The sequence below is a fragment of the Acartia tonsa genome, chromosome 6 (assembly GCF_053477335.1).
Source record: "Acartia tonsa isolate MP-2025a chromosome 6, ASM5347733v1, whole genome shotgun sequence".
NCBI lineage: Eukaryota > Metazoa > Arthropoda > Copepoda > Calanoida > Acartiidae > Acartia > Acartia tonsa.
The window spans coordinates 36361788-36379056 of NC_137265.1; the positions used below are offsets into that span (position 1 = coordinate 36361788).

The window sequence follows — 17269 nt, forward strand, 5'->3', positions numbered from 1 at the left end:
GCTTTAGACAGACAAACAAAAGTCCTGTTACTTTTATATAAGGATAATTTTAATTATAACATGCTTTATGCTGAAATTCTTTAATTTGTTTGGCAAAAGAAAATGTAAAATATTTTTTCTCAATATGAATTATTCCTTTGCTCCTGATATTTTCTAGTACAATTCATTTAGTGAAATAAGATGATTATATTTCGGTAATGACTTTAATGCTTTAATATCTTTTGAGGTCGGGTCTATTCAATATACATTAGGGCCCTATGGATTTTACTATGTTAATGCAGAGAAACCATACCATGCTACAAGATCTTTTATTTTGTTATAAAAGTTTTGGTGTTGGATTCTACCTATCGATTTCAAATTTTACATGATGATTCCTGTAGCAGTTAGGTACAATTATAAAATTAAGTAACTCTATAATGATATTATGTTTTTTTTAATATTAAAAGTAGAGTAACCCTGTGTTTGGCAAGGTTTATTTGTTTGTATGATTTTGTGATCTTCCCTTTCATGAATGAATTCATCCTTATTAAATTTGTATCTTTTATAAGCCAAGTAGTAACCCTCTAGCTGAATTGGTAAACTTCGATTGCTACAATCTATAATAAATCTTTGAATCCTAAATTGTTTGGTTTTTGTTACCCACCAGGGTGCGATCCATGGCCCTAATAATAAATATGGTACATATTGACAAAAGGGAAAAGGGACAATGGTGTCCAAAATATATCCGTACCAACATTTTATAAACATTTTCTCACATCGTTGGATTAAATACTTAAGGTACTTTAATTATGTATATCCAAATTGGTTTGTTTAAATTAGCGGTATCTAAACCTAACATTCAATATTTTACATAGAGGATGCAATGTAAAACATTTTTCCATCCATTATCTTATCCCTTATAAGGATCCCTGATATTGTCCCAGTCAATAGAACACGATCCATAGAAAACAATAACAACAGTATACATGGTATATCCGAGGAAAAATTATTTTTTCCAAAACTTTTCAACAATTAAAAAATTATAGTCTATAATATAATGAACATTTGTATTATTGAAAACTAATTTAAAGCTGACTAATTGAGTACATTTGATGAAGCTTGATCCAACTAGGCATCTTTTTTTTTATTTTTGCTAGTTTTTAACGGTCTCACGGCGACAATATTGATTTTAATCTTTCTTAATTAAAACCTCAACAAGTTAGCTTTTTATTTTTTCTTGACACTTTTCAGTTAACGAGATAGCAGAGAGCGCTATTAATGCTTCCCCCGCCCTTAAAAATAAGGATTTTAGTCCGCCCCCCCCCCCTTAACTTAACGCAAAGCTCACTATAAATGAACAAACTACCTAAACCATCGTCTAAAGTAATATCTGAGAGTAAAGTGATAATATTATTGTTATGTAAGTATTCTAACATGGTCCATTTTTAAATAGATTTAGACTGGTTCATTTTAATTATCAATTCTAGTGAATAATATAAACGTGCTTCCATTAGTCAGTATTTTCTGTGAAGATTCCCTATAACAATAAGCATTGCTTTGCTTCTTATTGTTGTTGTAATCCTTGTTGAAAATAAGAAATGTATGGTAGTTACATATACAACCTAAGAGGGAAAGGGCAAAAATCCCCCATTTTACCCCACTTAAAACTTTTAAATACTAGCGGATACGCCCCCTAGAAGCCTCTAGGGGCACTTAAGGTTGGAGGGGGAAAAGTTAACATTATTTCATTTTAAATTTTAGTTTAAATTTTTATGGGGAGGGGGGTGAAGACACCCTCCCCAAAAATAGTTTAAAACCTTCCCCGGACCTATAAGAAGCTTCACTGTAACGGAGAACAATATCGGTTCAGCGGTTAGTTAGATCCTTCTGGACAGACAAAAAACGCTTACTACTTTATATAATAGGATATTAAATTACCCCCCCTCGAATCTTGGGTAGCAATTAAACTACACTTTAAAAACCAACAATTTTCTATTGAGTTAATAACAAATATAAAAGTAAATTTTGGAAAATGTTATTTTTTAAAAACAATAGCGGCTACTCTCCTAGAGGCCTTCAGGGGAACTTGAGGGCAGGGGTGGGGGAAGTTGATCTCACACTTACAATTTTAGAGCTTTTAATAGAAAAAGTGAAAATTTTTTTAGGGGGGTTTAAACGGTCATTTTCTTCTAAAGGCGATTTATCTTTGAAGGGTGGTGGTAACCTACCCAAGACCTATGGTTAGTTAACATGTAAATGAGAACCATATGGGTTCAGTGGTTAGCAAGAATTATCTGTACATGCATAAATAAAACATGACATCTACCTGTGTTTTTGGTTGGGAGATGCAGGGAGGAAAATGTGTTGATAACTCCCTTTTACAAAGTTTAAGAGGTATTTTATTGGAGTTTGTAGATTTTTCACCTGTTTGTAGATTTTTCACCTGTAAATCATTTTCATCCTATTATATAAAGCAGTGAGCCTTTTTTTGTCTGTACCGAAGGATCTTACTAACCACTGAACCGATATGGTTCTCCTTAACAGTGAAGCTCCTTTTAGGTCCAGGGAAGGTTTTTAAATATCTTTTTAACCGCCCCCCCCTCATATTTCCCTAGAGGCCTCTAGGGGCGTAGCCGCTAGTATAATATAAAGCATTCTTATTCTGTAGGGGCGAACACGAAGCCTCTCAAAGCCAGGGCTCAAATAAATATCTATTTTATGAGGAAGAAGGATAATGCTTACAAAATACAAGTTACAATCACCAACCATCAATAATGCAAATACAGAGGTAAACTCTGACAATAAATTATAATATTTTTCACAGGAACCAAATACTTTTACAGAAGCTACCTACTGGTCAACACATTAAAAATTAATTTATTTTAAATTAATATAAGAAATGGTTTTAAAAATAAGATTATAATGCTAACTTCTGTATTCGTGATATTGAGTTGAAATAAAATTAAAAACAGCAAAATTGTTTTTAAGTATATCTGTGTTTATACTATAAAATGAAAAGAGTTTTACAAAAGTTTTTATTACTCTAGCGGATATATGTAAAACTAAAATTTTGAGCATTTTCCTTTTTATATTACGCTGGTTTTTTCCGTATGGCCTACGAATCCAAGACATTTTCGGTTTATTTGAGCCGGTTGTTTTATTATTTTCCGCCGGAAAAATGTTTATAGTACGATAAAATGTATAACTTGCCCCACCTCAACTTTAAATGTTGTATTAAAGCCGCGAAAAAAATAAGTTTACAAAATACGCCGCTTGAAATCGAAAAAAGTATTGATTTCTAATAATCAAAGCTCAAAATTGAAAATAAATAACAATCTTTAATATTCTTTAAAACTTTTATAATCAACTGACAACACTAAGCGACAAAAACCAACCTTTCAATTAAGTAAACCTTAGAAGTCTTAAGTGTGCATGGATCTAATCGCGCCTGTTTGCGAGCTAAGACGGTACCTTCAAAATATCAAACCCGACTTCTTCTCCTTGATTCGTGCTAATATTTTCTATCAGACATTATTTTGCTATTTTGATAATCATTTTGTTGTTTGGGTCGCACTATGGGAAGAGTTATAACTACATTTTTGTCATCACTTTAATCTATGTATATTCCCCTCTTATTATTTTGACTTGAATTTCGTCCCAGGGGAGCGACAGTTCTAGATTTTCTCTGTTGCGTCCCTAGCATCTTGGGGCACTGTATTTGAAGTGAAAGCTATGGTATGAAAGATAGCATTAAATCATCCACGGACCTATATAATGCTTCCCTACAGTTCATAGCTCAATTGGTTTAGTAGTTATTGAAATCTTAAGCTTCAGACAAAAACACTTTATATATTAGGACTAGTAGCTGCTCCCCTGCATCTAAGGGCTCTGTATTTGAAGGGGAAGTGTAAGAGATCGGCAGATAATAGCCCAAAACAATACCAATACTTGAAAATAAAACTAAAGTAGCATAAAACCTTCTTAGGACCATTGTAAAGCTTCCCTAAAATGGAGGTGCCAATTGGTTCAGTAGTTATCATTATCTTAAGCTACAAATACAAAAATCTAACATGATTTGAGAACATAATAACATGAATAAATTTTGTATTGTTTTGTATTTTATAAGAATATTTAAAATTTATTTCCCTTTTCACAAAATAAAAATTTTTATTATTAAAACATTCTCCTAAAAAAATTTTTAAAAGCGAAGCTTTTCTATAATTAGGGTCGGTCCGTCCGTACGTCCGTTAATTTAGGCCTGTTAAAATTGTCCTATCGATTTCAAACTTTGCATGATGATTCCTGTAGTAGTTAGGTACGATTTAGAAAGCGTAGCAACTCTATAATCATTACCAGAATGTCCGTACGTCCATTTTAAACATGTTGATTTTTCTACTTTTGTAACAACAAATTTATATGTGATCTTATTATCCGTTTGATCTGATTTTTGGTCTATTGATTCCTGGGACAACAAAGAACAATAGTATAAGCGAAGCAACTCTATAATCAAGTCCGAAAAATGTAAGTATGTTCATAAACATTATCCTGTATCAAGCAGTTTTTCAACAAATTTACTTACAATTTTGCTTCGAATCTTTCGATACTTTTATATTCTGATTATTCAGTTCAATTATACAAGTGCCAATGTCCGTTTGCCCTACCGTTTCAGGGGTGGGGGGTAATTACCCCCCCTGAAATCTGTTGGCAGGGGTAAATTTAGTTTAACCCCCCAAAAATTCAGAGATTTTTTATTTTTGGGGGGGTATTTACCCCCCCAAAATTGTTTGGGGGGTTAAATACCCCCTCCTAAATGGTTGGGGGTACCTACGGCACCCCTAGGGTAGGGGTAAATTTTAAATGGGGGGGGGGGGTTAAAATGAAAAAATTAGATTTAAAATATTAATTGAAAAGTGTAGACACTGCTAGTTTGAACAGATAATAAAGATATAATATAAGTACCCAATGATTTAAGCAAACAAACATATTTATGATATTTGGGTACCAGTAATATTTGAACCAGTGCAGTGGCTGCTGCTAATGCTTAAATATGACTTTGACATATTTTTCAAAATAAGAATCTTTTTTTGATAATTTTAGGTTTGTGGAGAAAATATATAAAATGAATAAGGATAATATTAAAAAAAGAATAGAGGGTGAAGGTCTTTAATAACTGTATGTCCCTAACCCGTGGACCCTATGCCGACTTTCAATTGGATCTTTGAATATCAAATAATAGCGTCGGAAATATCAACACACCCAAGTCGCTACAAAAGAGCAGAAAGATATTTGCTAGCAGACGAAAAAAGTCCCCAACACTGGATCCTGGTAGTTGTCTAGGCTATATATCTATACTTATACATTTATTATGACAATAATAATTATAAACTTTCTATTTGAACCATAAGAGACCAGAGAATAACAAAAATAAGGATAAGTACATAAAACATAAATTTTACATAGGAAACCCATGACGGTCAAGTGGTAAGTGGACACTTAACTTATTGAACTTACCAATCAAAGTTCAATAAAAGTCTCCAAAGTTATTAAGCCGACGAAAAAGAATACGTTATTTTAAAACTTTGGGGACTATAGTAATAAACAGCACAATGTCTACTCCCTCCCTAAGATTTTATATGTTTAAAAATCAACTGCTCCCAACATCTCTGACATAACCTAAGTTCAAGGTTAATTATTAATAAAGGGGGGCGTAGGGGGCGCTTTGGGGGCTTGTTGGACGAGAGCAGGGGGTAGTTAATCAATCAACTAAGTAAATGAAATTTTGAAACAATTAATAAATCCTTGAGATATATATTTCAGGAAGGTTAGGATAATGGGGGATAATTTTATCTTTGCCGCCTTCTTTTCCCCAATAATAATAAAAAATACTACAACAAAATTGTTGATAGCAACTATGTATGAAGAGTTATAAATTTCTAATGTCTTATCCCTGTATATCCCTGAGTAAAGAATTAAAATGTCCTTGTAAGAATTAAACTATACCTAGATTAGCTGCATTGTCAATAAATATTTAAAAAAAAAACAATTGATTTTTTTGGAGTAAGGATGTTTCATATTTTAAAAATCTAATTAATAAAAGAAGTTTTTATCAATTATGAGTTTTTAGTAACGAAGCTGCTCGATAATTTACCTCAGAAGTAATAATAATAATAATAAGAACTTTTATTCAATAACTCTTTCAATCCTGTTATGAGATAATCACATAGACATTTTTAATTATTAAATCATATTACATGATAAAAAATTATATATTTAATATATTTATTAATAACTATAATGTTTTCGGGTGAACATCTTTGTTGGATTTAGTGAACTAGGTGTTTTTTCTTTGGCGGCCCAGGTGAGGCAGAGCCGCTTCTGGCTGGACTGTGGTTGATGTTGGTGCCACTTTCGCCTGCCGGTAACCGCCAAAAAATGGCAGATCAAAATAAGTTATCCGCATGTGGTGCCACCGCTTAAATCTGCTGCAAGCTCGCCTTCCCCTCTGCTTCCGCTATTCCTCCGTCTCCACAACTCTCCATAAACAACCTTTACAACAATGTTAATACGTGACCGGCCAACTAATTGGCCGGCTAGCGGTTAGTCAAGTAGTAATAATCAGGACTGTTTGGCTGTTTTAATTACGACCTGTGATCGATAGACATTCCATGTGACTACAAGAGAAAAGAAAATAGAAAGATAAGAAAATGAAATAGAATAAAACACTTTTCCGTTGTCCATGTTTTTGTGCTTCGCTGCTTAGGGTTGTTATCATCCTTTTTCCTGTTAGAAGCCTAGAGTATTTGTTTAAGTCACAAAATATTTGACTTTCTGTAAGTATGTTTGGCCATTAATGTCTCGTAAAGGGATTAACCGATCGAACCACAATTTCTATCCGTTAATATATAGGGTCAGGAGAGAAGTTTTAGGCCTTTTGGAACTTGGATACGTTACCCCCTTTTTTTACCTTATTCAAACATAAACCATGAAGATTGTAATCAACTAAATATGATTTTATAAAAATCGCCAAAGTTTTAAAGCTTGTGATGAATGTTAGATGATGGTAAGTTGGGTAACAATGTACGGTGTGTCTCAAATTGACCGACTCAAAAGTTGAGGGCAAATATGCTTCAGATGAAAAATTATGTGTTTTATACATTTATTGTGTTAGAGTCGAGTGTTTTTTTCGCCCACAAAAATCCTGTGTACGCCCATATAAACGCTCATAAAACAACACTAACCGAAAAATATGATCACAAACACCCAGTAGAACGACAATGTAGTCGAGTTTTAAAAGTACAAAGGCAAATAACCGCTAAAAGATAGCTTTTAAATTTGATATTAGTTTTAGTTTTAAAAATCACTTTGCTTTGTACATTTTAGTAAAATCTTGTAAAACTTGATTAAAACACATTCAACAAAGTATTCACTGTACAAAATCGGACACCAAATAAACCCCCATCAAGAATATTCATCAAATCGTTTTTTGATTATACCTGGCTTTCCTTATACTTGAGAAATGCTCACCCAAAATTTTTAACATTTCAAATTTTATGTGTATGCCTATACAAAGAATGAATAATATTAAAATCATAGCAACCCTATAATAAATACCAGAAATGCTGCTTGACTAGTTAAAAAAAGAGAAAATTAATATAATTTTATAGAATTGTCCTATCTTCTTTATTTTAGATTTAAATGATACATAATTAATGTTTATTTATTTATCTTTAATAATTTAGCGTAGTTTTACTACATAAATTTGATAAAAAGAGCTCTATAAGTTTTTAATTATTAAAAATTTTGGTCTAAAACGAACGAAAGTTGCCCATGTATCTTATGTGCTTTTTTGGGGTAAAAAGATATGCAAAAAGTGTCCCATCATGGGGTTTGAAAGTAGTACATCTCTCCGAAGCTCTTTATAGTGCCTAAAAAAAGGATAAATTATAGGCACTATAAAGAGCTTCAATTCCTCCCCCTTTTACGTAAATTTTAAATTGCGTTTATTTCATTTTACAAGAAATAGCCTGAATCCTACATATTGCCCTAAAGGTACATTTTCTAAAGACCAGAGGCCAATAAGTCCAGTGGTTAGCGTGATTCTAATAGAAAAAAACAGACAAACAGACAGAAGTAAATAATGAAATACTGACACCATACTTATAGCATATCTTCGCAACAAAAATTCCATTTTTCCTATCTCTCTTCCCCTGAATATGTATAGGCATACATTTTATTTTGAGTTTTTGGTCTCTATATTTGCTAAATGACGGCCTATTGGTGATTACATTTGGTTAGATTAGGGCTACACAACATTTTTGCTTCCGTAGGGGTTTATAGGAGCAAAGCATGTTTAATAATTTATTTTGTTCGTTAGTTTGTAACGCAGATTCATAGTGAACACGCAGGAATCTCAAGGGATAAGACAATGGGCGATAAATTTACACCAACAATTATGACAAACACAATAATAAATTATTGATTTTCTCGACTGCTATGTTGTTGCTGCACCCCTAACATGTAGTGGCTTTGTATTAGAAATAAAGGATAGAAAATAGTCTAAAACCACTAAAAGACTTAAGCCTGAAAATAAAGATGCATAAAACTTCCTGAGACCTGTGTGAAGCTTCCCTGAAATGAAGAATTCAATCGGTTTAGCAGTTATTAAAATATTCAACCAATTAAACCAACCACTTTACATAATAGGATGCAATTTAATATTACTGTTGAGATTCCCCTGACCAATGAGAATCAACTTTATCACTCATTTATTCAGTTAGTGTGATAATAAAAGGCTGAAGCTTAATATGTCATGAACTACTGAACCGATTGAGTGATTTTTGGCTTTTATATTTGAAGATTAAAGTCATGTGATGGTTCTAGGCTATTTTTTAATCTTTGATTATAGAGCCCCTATCTTTACTTCTCTGATTCACTAAATATTGATGTTGTCATCCTTGTTTTATGGTAGCCATTATATATTATTTTGTGTTGGATTCATATTATATGATGGATTATTTTAATATCATACTTAGCTTTATATATAACACCAGCGGCTACGCCCCTAGAAGCCTCTAGGGGCAATTGAGGGAAGGAAGGGAAAGTCGACCCTCTATTTTCAATTATAGTTTTAAAAAGAGACAGTAAAAAAAATCTGGGTGGATTTTTTTTAAAAGGCCATTTCTGTTGGGACAGTGGTATTACTATCCACATTCTCTGGTCGGATTTAAAAGAAGAACCATATCGGTTCAGCAGTTAGTAAGATATACATCAATACACACGGACAAATATCCTGTTACTTTAATATTAGGATTATACGCAAAATATAAATTAAATGTAATTTTAACTGTATTTTTTATTTTCTCATTTCCTTCGATTGTTAAATCATTTTTTTGACATTTTGATATTCATTAGGTTCATTCTGTGGCAAATTCAGAAATTCTGAAATTCAAAATAGTGTCATCATTTTCAGAATTCGTCTCACTGTGGTCTAATTTGTGATTCAATGGTTGCTTATTCAAATCCGCAAAGCTTTTCAACAGTTTCTTTGCAGATTTGCTCTAAGATTGTTGGTACCCCCTTTTTAACCAAAATTGAGGGGTTTGTAAGCATTAGTTAGTGAGTGTAATACAGACAACAAGAGAAGTGTAGTTTTATTTTTAGGGGGTAAATACACCCACCTTGGATGGCCATCCCGTTATATAATCAACTAGCGGCTTCACCCTAGCCTATAGAGGCTTTTCCCCAAGAGGTGATAAAAAAAATAAAGATGAAATTCGTAAAAGGACCAGGGAAATCTTCAGCAAAAAAAAAGAAGGACCAAGGATATTTCCTACAAAAAAAAAAAAAAAAAGGGGGGAGATTTTTTTGTTTTTGGGGGGGTTGGGGGTGGGACACCCCCCAAGAAAATAGCCTAAAACCACCACAGGACCAGTAGGTATATACCCTGAAGAGTAGAATCCAATCTGTTCAGTGGTTACCGAGATCTTAAGCTTCAGATGGACGGACGGACGGACAGACGGACAGACATCATTCCACTTTGTATTGTAGACGAGATCTTAAGCTTCAGACGGACGGACGGACGGAGAGACATCATTCTACTTTGTATTATAGATATACTGAAAGTGAATCCATTACTCTAAAATGACGTCATTTAGGATACTTCGGCTGAAAGTTTTTACATTATCCTCTTTTTTTCAAAGGCACTGTAAAGAGCTACGCTTATGCTACAATGGAAAAAAATAGGTCTTTTTGTAGATGTAGTTTTACATTGATTGAATGAATTCATTGTTTCATCAAAAAAACAACAATCAATTGTTTAAATGTTCATACAAAACAACAATTTAAAAATGAATAAGAAAATGGATAAGAAAACATGACAGGAGTGGACATTGGGCTGTTTATTACGGTAGTTCCCAAAGTTTATAACAACGTTGGGTTAACAACTTTGGGGACTTAAAACTAAAGTTTGATTGGTTGGTTAATTAAGTTAAGTGTCCAAAAGTTTCAACTTCTAATTGTAATCTACAGAATGGGAAATTTTGTATACCATAATTTGGGATGTACATTGTACATCAATTTATCGGTCATTGTCTTATCCCTTTAAATCCCCAATAAGACAACGAAAGATGAATTAATGTATACCTTTTTATGAAAAACAAAATAACTCGATCCTGCTGTAGATCAAAAACATTAATAAAAGATTTGTACACTGCTAGATTGAACCAAGGGTTAATAATTTTTTATACCAAATTTATTTATGATACATTTATCCTTGATATTCAAAAATCCTTTTTCTGCTGATAGACAAAATTGTCCTTTTTTTGAAGAAATATTTAGGCTTTTTTGTAGGAACATCTCATGTTGAAACTGAAATGATTATGATTATCTGTTCAATAGTTATCTCATTCTTAGTTATTTTTTTACAGGAATCTTAAGTAATAAGACAATGGGTGATTAAGTGAAACCCCAATTATGATAAACAAAATTACCCATTCTATAGATTTAAATTATTATTTAAAAAGTTTTTACACTGATAGTTTGAACCCAACAATTTCAAGGTTTAATAAAACTAAGATTTTAAGCCAACGAATACGTGTGTGTTTTTAGAACTTTGTGCAACAGTATATTTTATAGTCCAATGTCTTTTTCTTCCCTAGTATTTTTCTCCCTCGATCTAGTTAGCAGCAGAGCTACTCTATATTTGTCTTTTATTTACTCTAATTCACTTTGTCCGCCCAAACGCAATGCAAAGTAGGAAATATAATAATTTATGGTTAATTTCTGCTACTAGAAATATTTAGACGATTTTTTTGACGATTCTTCTGGCCAAGCTATCCAAAAAGCTATATGGTATATCTTGATTTGAAGAAGAAATTTAATTTTTTCAGCTACAATAATCTGAATAATTAAGCTGACTGCAGCTAGCTCTAAAGTCTAATTCATTAACTTTTGTAAGCTACACGTCTTATATTTAGACATCTGTAAACGAGGTGGCAACTGTGTCTGTGGCTGCCGAGCCCTGATTTTAATTCTCTATCTTTGTGTTATTCTGTTTGTTTTCTTTTAATTCTCCTGTTGAATATTCTAAGATATGAACATGGTTTATAAACAGAAACAGAGGAGAAAAAATACCATAAATTTTTTAATGACCCCCCCCCCCTTTCCTCCTACCTCGATTATTATTCAGGAGATATTTTTTTTGTCACTGCAGGACCCATTTTAAAACCTAATTAAATTTTTGACCTAACCTCTTAATGAATTATTCTAATAAGTTTTATAAAAAGAGGGGAAGGGAAATATAGGAAAAATATTGTATGATCCAAAAGCAATTAAAGGGATATTGCCATAAATAAAAGGTTCAAGCATCTTTAGTCAGTGACAGGTGCCTAGAAGTCCGAGAATGTATACATAAGTTTAAAAGTAAAATGGTAAATAACTGCTAAAATACTATATCTGGGAGTTGTGATAATGTTTAGTTATAAAAATCTCTATATTTTGAACATTTTCGTAAAAATATACTTTTTTCTTTAAATGCAAAATCTCACTGTACAAAATCAGACCCCAATTTGCCTATCACCCTTTAGTCTTTGTCATTTTACAGGAGTATTAGAAAAATCATCATCAAATTTTTATCCATTTGCTGCGCAGCAATAACATCATTGTTGGACTACCTTTTTGAGGAATAAAGAATACAAAAGTATCTTATAGCAATTTAAAAGAATTATTTGTACTTTTAAATTAAGTAAAATCAAATTTCATAAAGGTTTTATTAACAATTAAGTTGAAATTACTAAAATATTTTTTTTAATTTCTAACTTTTTAATGAACAGGAAGTTTTTTTAAGTTGGTTATTCTAGAAATGTTGATCACAAATCTGTGACTGAAGTTTTCATCAAATATGTAGTTTGTAATTTCATGGATATAATTTTTTTGTTTGTTGACCTATCTATATATCTCTGATTTTGTTGTTTATTGTTGCACTTATAAATTTCTTACAAATTCAACCATTTTCTGCTTCAAGGGTTACATTAGATAACCAGGGCTAGGACAATAAGTGAGAAATAAATCTAAACCTCATTCTTTCCCTTAAAGGGACTGTGAACGTAAATTTTTCTCATCTTAATATCAAATCTTAACATTATCTCATTCATAAAATAAATCCTTAACAGTAAGTAAATTGTTTCAACTATATATGACAAGTTAAATATCCCTACAAACATTATAAGAAACAAAAACGTTCAGATTTTCCCATTTTTTCCTTTTTCCCTCCCAAAATACCATAAAATCAAGGCATTATTCCTGGATATTTTTGTTAATAGGACGTTTTTGGTTGATCAGTGTAGTGAAATGTGCTCAGAAAATGTTAAGATTTGATAATCAGATGAGAAATTTTTACGTTCACACTCCCTTTAATTTACATATGTACAAAATAGCCAGAATTTCCTGATTAAGCAAACATTTTTGTAGTGTCATGATTATTTTTTTATAACATCTTGATTACTTGGTACAACGAACCTACCAATGTCCAAATTTTTCCACCAATAATTTCAATCTACAGAAGGGTTCATTTTTGATTAATGGGGATGTATAGTACATTGTACAATGCATACATCAATTTTTGGGTTCATCGTTATTCGTTTTATTACTTAGAATTAAACAATTCAAAGCCAAAAAGTCACGAAACCTAGCGATCCAATTCATATTTGATATTTGTTATGGATTTTCCGCCATCAATTCATGTTCTTTTAAACGAAATTGTAATCAAGGAAGATAAGAGGAGGGTGTAAACCCCTCATAATAAATTTAAAAAGTGGCTTCACCCCTAGTATAAAAGGGCTTTCAATTCGAAGGAGTGTTGGAGATGGTAGAAATATCCATTAAACTATCCCATTCCTAAGACTTTTGAAATACTACCACCTACAAATTATCAAAAAATCAAATTAGAGAAAAACCTCATGCCTAAAGTAAAGCTTCCCTTAAAAGCACAACCTATTTTAAAGTCATATTTTAGAGTAATATGAAACTTTAGGGCTTTATAGGGTGCGAAGCGTGCAAAAAATATACTATTACTCTTTAAATCAATAAAAATATATTAATGAAAAAGAAAGCAAAGGAATAGTTATTTATCGCATCATAGTCAGCCTTCCGTGGATAGTAAAATGAAAATGATAAGATCATAACCAGTTTTGTTACCCAAAGGCCCGGTTTAACAAAACTGGTATTAATTTTATGTTTTTTATTATATTATTTTTGAAAAATTGTCTGTAATCTATGCTATACATGATTTTTGCAGTAGGGCTGAGAACCAGTTCTAATCCAGCGGACATTAATCGGTTTCAAAGCCATGCTGAAATAAATATTTTCGTATGACTCACAGTGTTTTTGAATGTCTGAAGACGTTCTTGTTCATTAGTTTTCTTTTTAAATGTCATTCATAAAAACTAGTTTATTATATAAAATTAATTTTATAAGTGCATACATGATACAAAATAGAATATAAAAGTACCCTGTACAAATAGTTATAAGTAATGTTTTTCCTTTTATATAAAGAAAGCAAATATAAAAATGAATATATTTATAATTTTGCGTTGAAGAATTTTACACCTTTACCCTCTTACACAACACTAGCGCCTCGACACGGGCCTGCGGACAATTTGTGCAACTCGTATTTTCATTACATTGAGAGCTCACTTCAACTCAGTGGCAGTCAGTGCATTCCAGAGTGTCCAACGGTGCCAGATGTACACATTTTGCGCGTAATGTACGCATTTTTGACCTGATTTTTGACAAATGTACACATTGGGCAAAACCGATGAGGATGTACGCATTTTCAACATTTTTTCAAAAATGTACACGTGTACACACAAAAATTGAAATTTTCCTTCCAAAAATGGACTTTTTACCACCAAAAATTGGCTTCCTTCCTCGATTTTTTGTTTATAAACATTGAAGTTTAACTGAATATTTATATTTTTTGTAGTAACTTGTAAAATTACAACTGAAAGTGTGAGGTTGACTCCCTCTTCTCCCTTAAGAGCTCCTAGATGCCACTAGTGTAATTCCTATTAGGATAGCATAGCAAATCCCCCTCGTACCCCATCCCCTTCTCCCCATTCCCCCCTCCCCCCCCCAAATGTACACATTGGAGGTCCAATGTACACATTATTTGTACACTTTGATCTGAAAAATATCTGGCAACTATGAGAGTGTCGTACCGTGCGGTGCTACCTCGCTCACTTGGTTCTGTGAAGTTTATGCAATTTGACTTACTAGTTAGGCCTACTTTTACAAAATAGGCCTAGATATTTCCTAAAAAGTGTTAAATAAAGTGATTTATTAAATAATTTGGATTAATTCCAATTTGATAATATACAGTTTTAGTGCAAAACTGATTGAAAATAATGTGAGCTAGTATAAATATAGTAGTATTATACGCTGTGTATTTCAAGTTTATAGTGAATTGTAGTAGTATATAAGCAACTACAACAACTTTAAGTTGCAGTGAGAGAGAGAAAGAAAAGCAATATTGGGAAGCTCCCCCCTCTCTTTCTTCTAAATAACCACTCAAATATAACTGTCTTCATATAGGCATATATACCAGCGCATATAACTAGTTCTTTTTCTTTTTGACTCATTTTTATCAAACAGCTGATTTTTAAACAACAACTTTATATACATGCTAAAGTACAGCTGAATATTATAAAGTTTGTTTAAAGAAGTGATAAAAAATAGTTATAAATGAGTGATCAAATGGTGTGAAACGATGATAATGGCTAATTACGCGTCGTCCACGTCTAATATGATGGACAGACGGTGTACAGGTGTGACAAGTACAAGTGTGCTACGCTCCCCCCCGGATAGGAAGGAGTGGACAGTATGCTCCCTTCAGGAGGGCTGTCTCAACTTGGAACAAATTCTTAAAAGTTTCTCCGCCCCCATTTCGGAGGAGCATGCCTGGGCAGTGATTCATCAGGTAAGGAGGATTTATATTTACGTATCTGCGGACAATTCTTAAAGCAAGTGTTATTTAGATTTTGAATACCCTAAAACTTTTTATTAGGTAAACTTAAAAATTAGTCTTAGAAAATGAATAATGCCATCTTTTTCTTAAGATGGGGTTTAAACTCTACACATATTTGGTTGAAAGAGGGCCGTCATTCGTGAGATCTGGTAGGCTTCAAACTTATTACCGCAATTGTCATTTGTTAATTTAACTATTTTTCCAAACATGATAAATATACAAGTGCTTTTTTTATTGATAAAACTTGTTAGGTAGGTATTAAAACAAAAAATAAGAAATGCACAATTTTAACTGTATCTTATTATTTTTTTATTGATATTTAAAAATCCACATACCTATTAGATTAAAACTCTGCTAATATTGTTCCTGTTAGAAATATTTAGATGTTTAACACATATCACAAATTATAATGATTTGAAAATTACGTGGTAGAAAATGTTTTATTGTCTTGAATATTGAATCCGGGTGGCATGTGTGATGACTTGAGGCTGTTATAATTCTTGTTTTAGGGGGATGCTTATCCCCTTATCCCCCAAATCATAAAGTTAGAGAAAAAAGGAATTTGTTTTTTTTATTTAAACCCACTCCTTAAAACTATCCTTAAAGTTTTTTTAGTAAACTCCTACATATGCGTTGTTTGGGCATTAGATCATCATTTCAAAAATTCAAATTGTATAATTGTAATTTACGTTAAGAAATAAAGATTAAGGAAATAAGTTATGTTTTTCAGCTGTTTCAAGTTTTTATTGGAGAAAGATAAGAATTTGAAATTGATTTATTGGACAAATAACATAAAAAACATATTTATGTTTTATTAATAGCAAAGCTCTGCTTTCTAGAGAGAGTTTATCCCTACGTCTTTCATACAGGGAGAGAGGGAACATTAGGCTGTTAAATTTACTAGTCCTCACTCAAATTTTTATAATGACGTTTTCTTATTTGTTAGCTTTACAACTTAGGGGTATTTTATTGAAGTTAAGTATCAAACCGTTCCAACTAGTAATTGTAATCTACAGAAGGGGTAATTTTGTGTGTCATCATTAGGGGCGTTCATTAATTTATCGGTCATTGTCTTATCCATTAAAAACTATGTAATGTTATTTTGTTATTGCTGCGCTACTTATGGATTGTCAATGTGATTAAACCAATATTAACTACCTGCTTTCCTGGATTTTTAATTCATTTTTGGATTATACGTAGGGAGGGAGGGAACATTGGACTTTAAATTGCATTGGTCCCCAAACAGGATTTCAGATTCACACGAACTATTGGGAACCTTTATTAAATATTGATTTGGTTGTACAAACCTTCAGTGTACAAACTTTTCCACAAATAATTTTAATTTACGGAAGGGGAATTTTTTGGCATTAATTCACCCCTGTTAATTTTTGTTTATTCCCTTTTTAAACTGTTTTAACAAGAACATAATGTATATGCATATCAATTTTATTTCCAGAATATTCAGCTTTTGGCAGTTTTTATTCAATAATCTTTGAGAATTCCCCTTTTAATTTGAAGTAAATTAAGCATGAAAGTTGTAGTTATTTTGTGACGATCATGGACGTACATACGGACAAATTCTAGTTATAGAGTAACTGCGCTGCAAGAAATCAGCTATCAATGTTTTATAAGTTTTGAAATTAACAAACTTGATTTCTATCCTCTGTAAATGTTAATATCGTTTTCATTTATCTGCCCAGCCATGCGTATAATAGATGGTTGGAATTTATAATAGATTTACTACACTAGATGTACATGCGTATAATAGAT

The 17269-nt window shown here is 32.1% G+C and overlaps 2 protein-coding genes across 8 annotated transcripts in view; one reads left to right on the forward strand and one right to left on the reverse strand.

The window, feature by feature from the left end:
* Window positions 1-17269, reverse strand: part of LOC145322525 (activin receptor type-1B-like) — a 279945-nt gene that overhangs the window by 80370 nt on the left and 182306 nt on the right. The window lies entirely within an intron of this gene.
* LOC145322524 (protein spire homolog 1-like) overlaps window positions 14682-17269 on the forward strand; it is a 199256-nt gene continuing 196668 nt past the window's right edge. For all 6 annotated transcript variants that reach the window (XM_080164618.1, XM_080164622.1, XM_080164620.1 and 3 more), the window contains exon 1: window positions 14682-15451. In XM_080164618.1, the coding sequence (XP_080020744.1) occupies window positions 15242-15451 (210 nt within the window). In that variant the 5' untranslated portion in view covers window positions 14682-15241. The remainder of the gene's footprint in view (window positions 15452-17269) is intronic.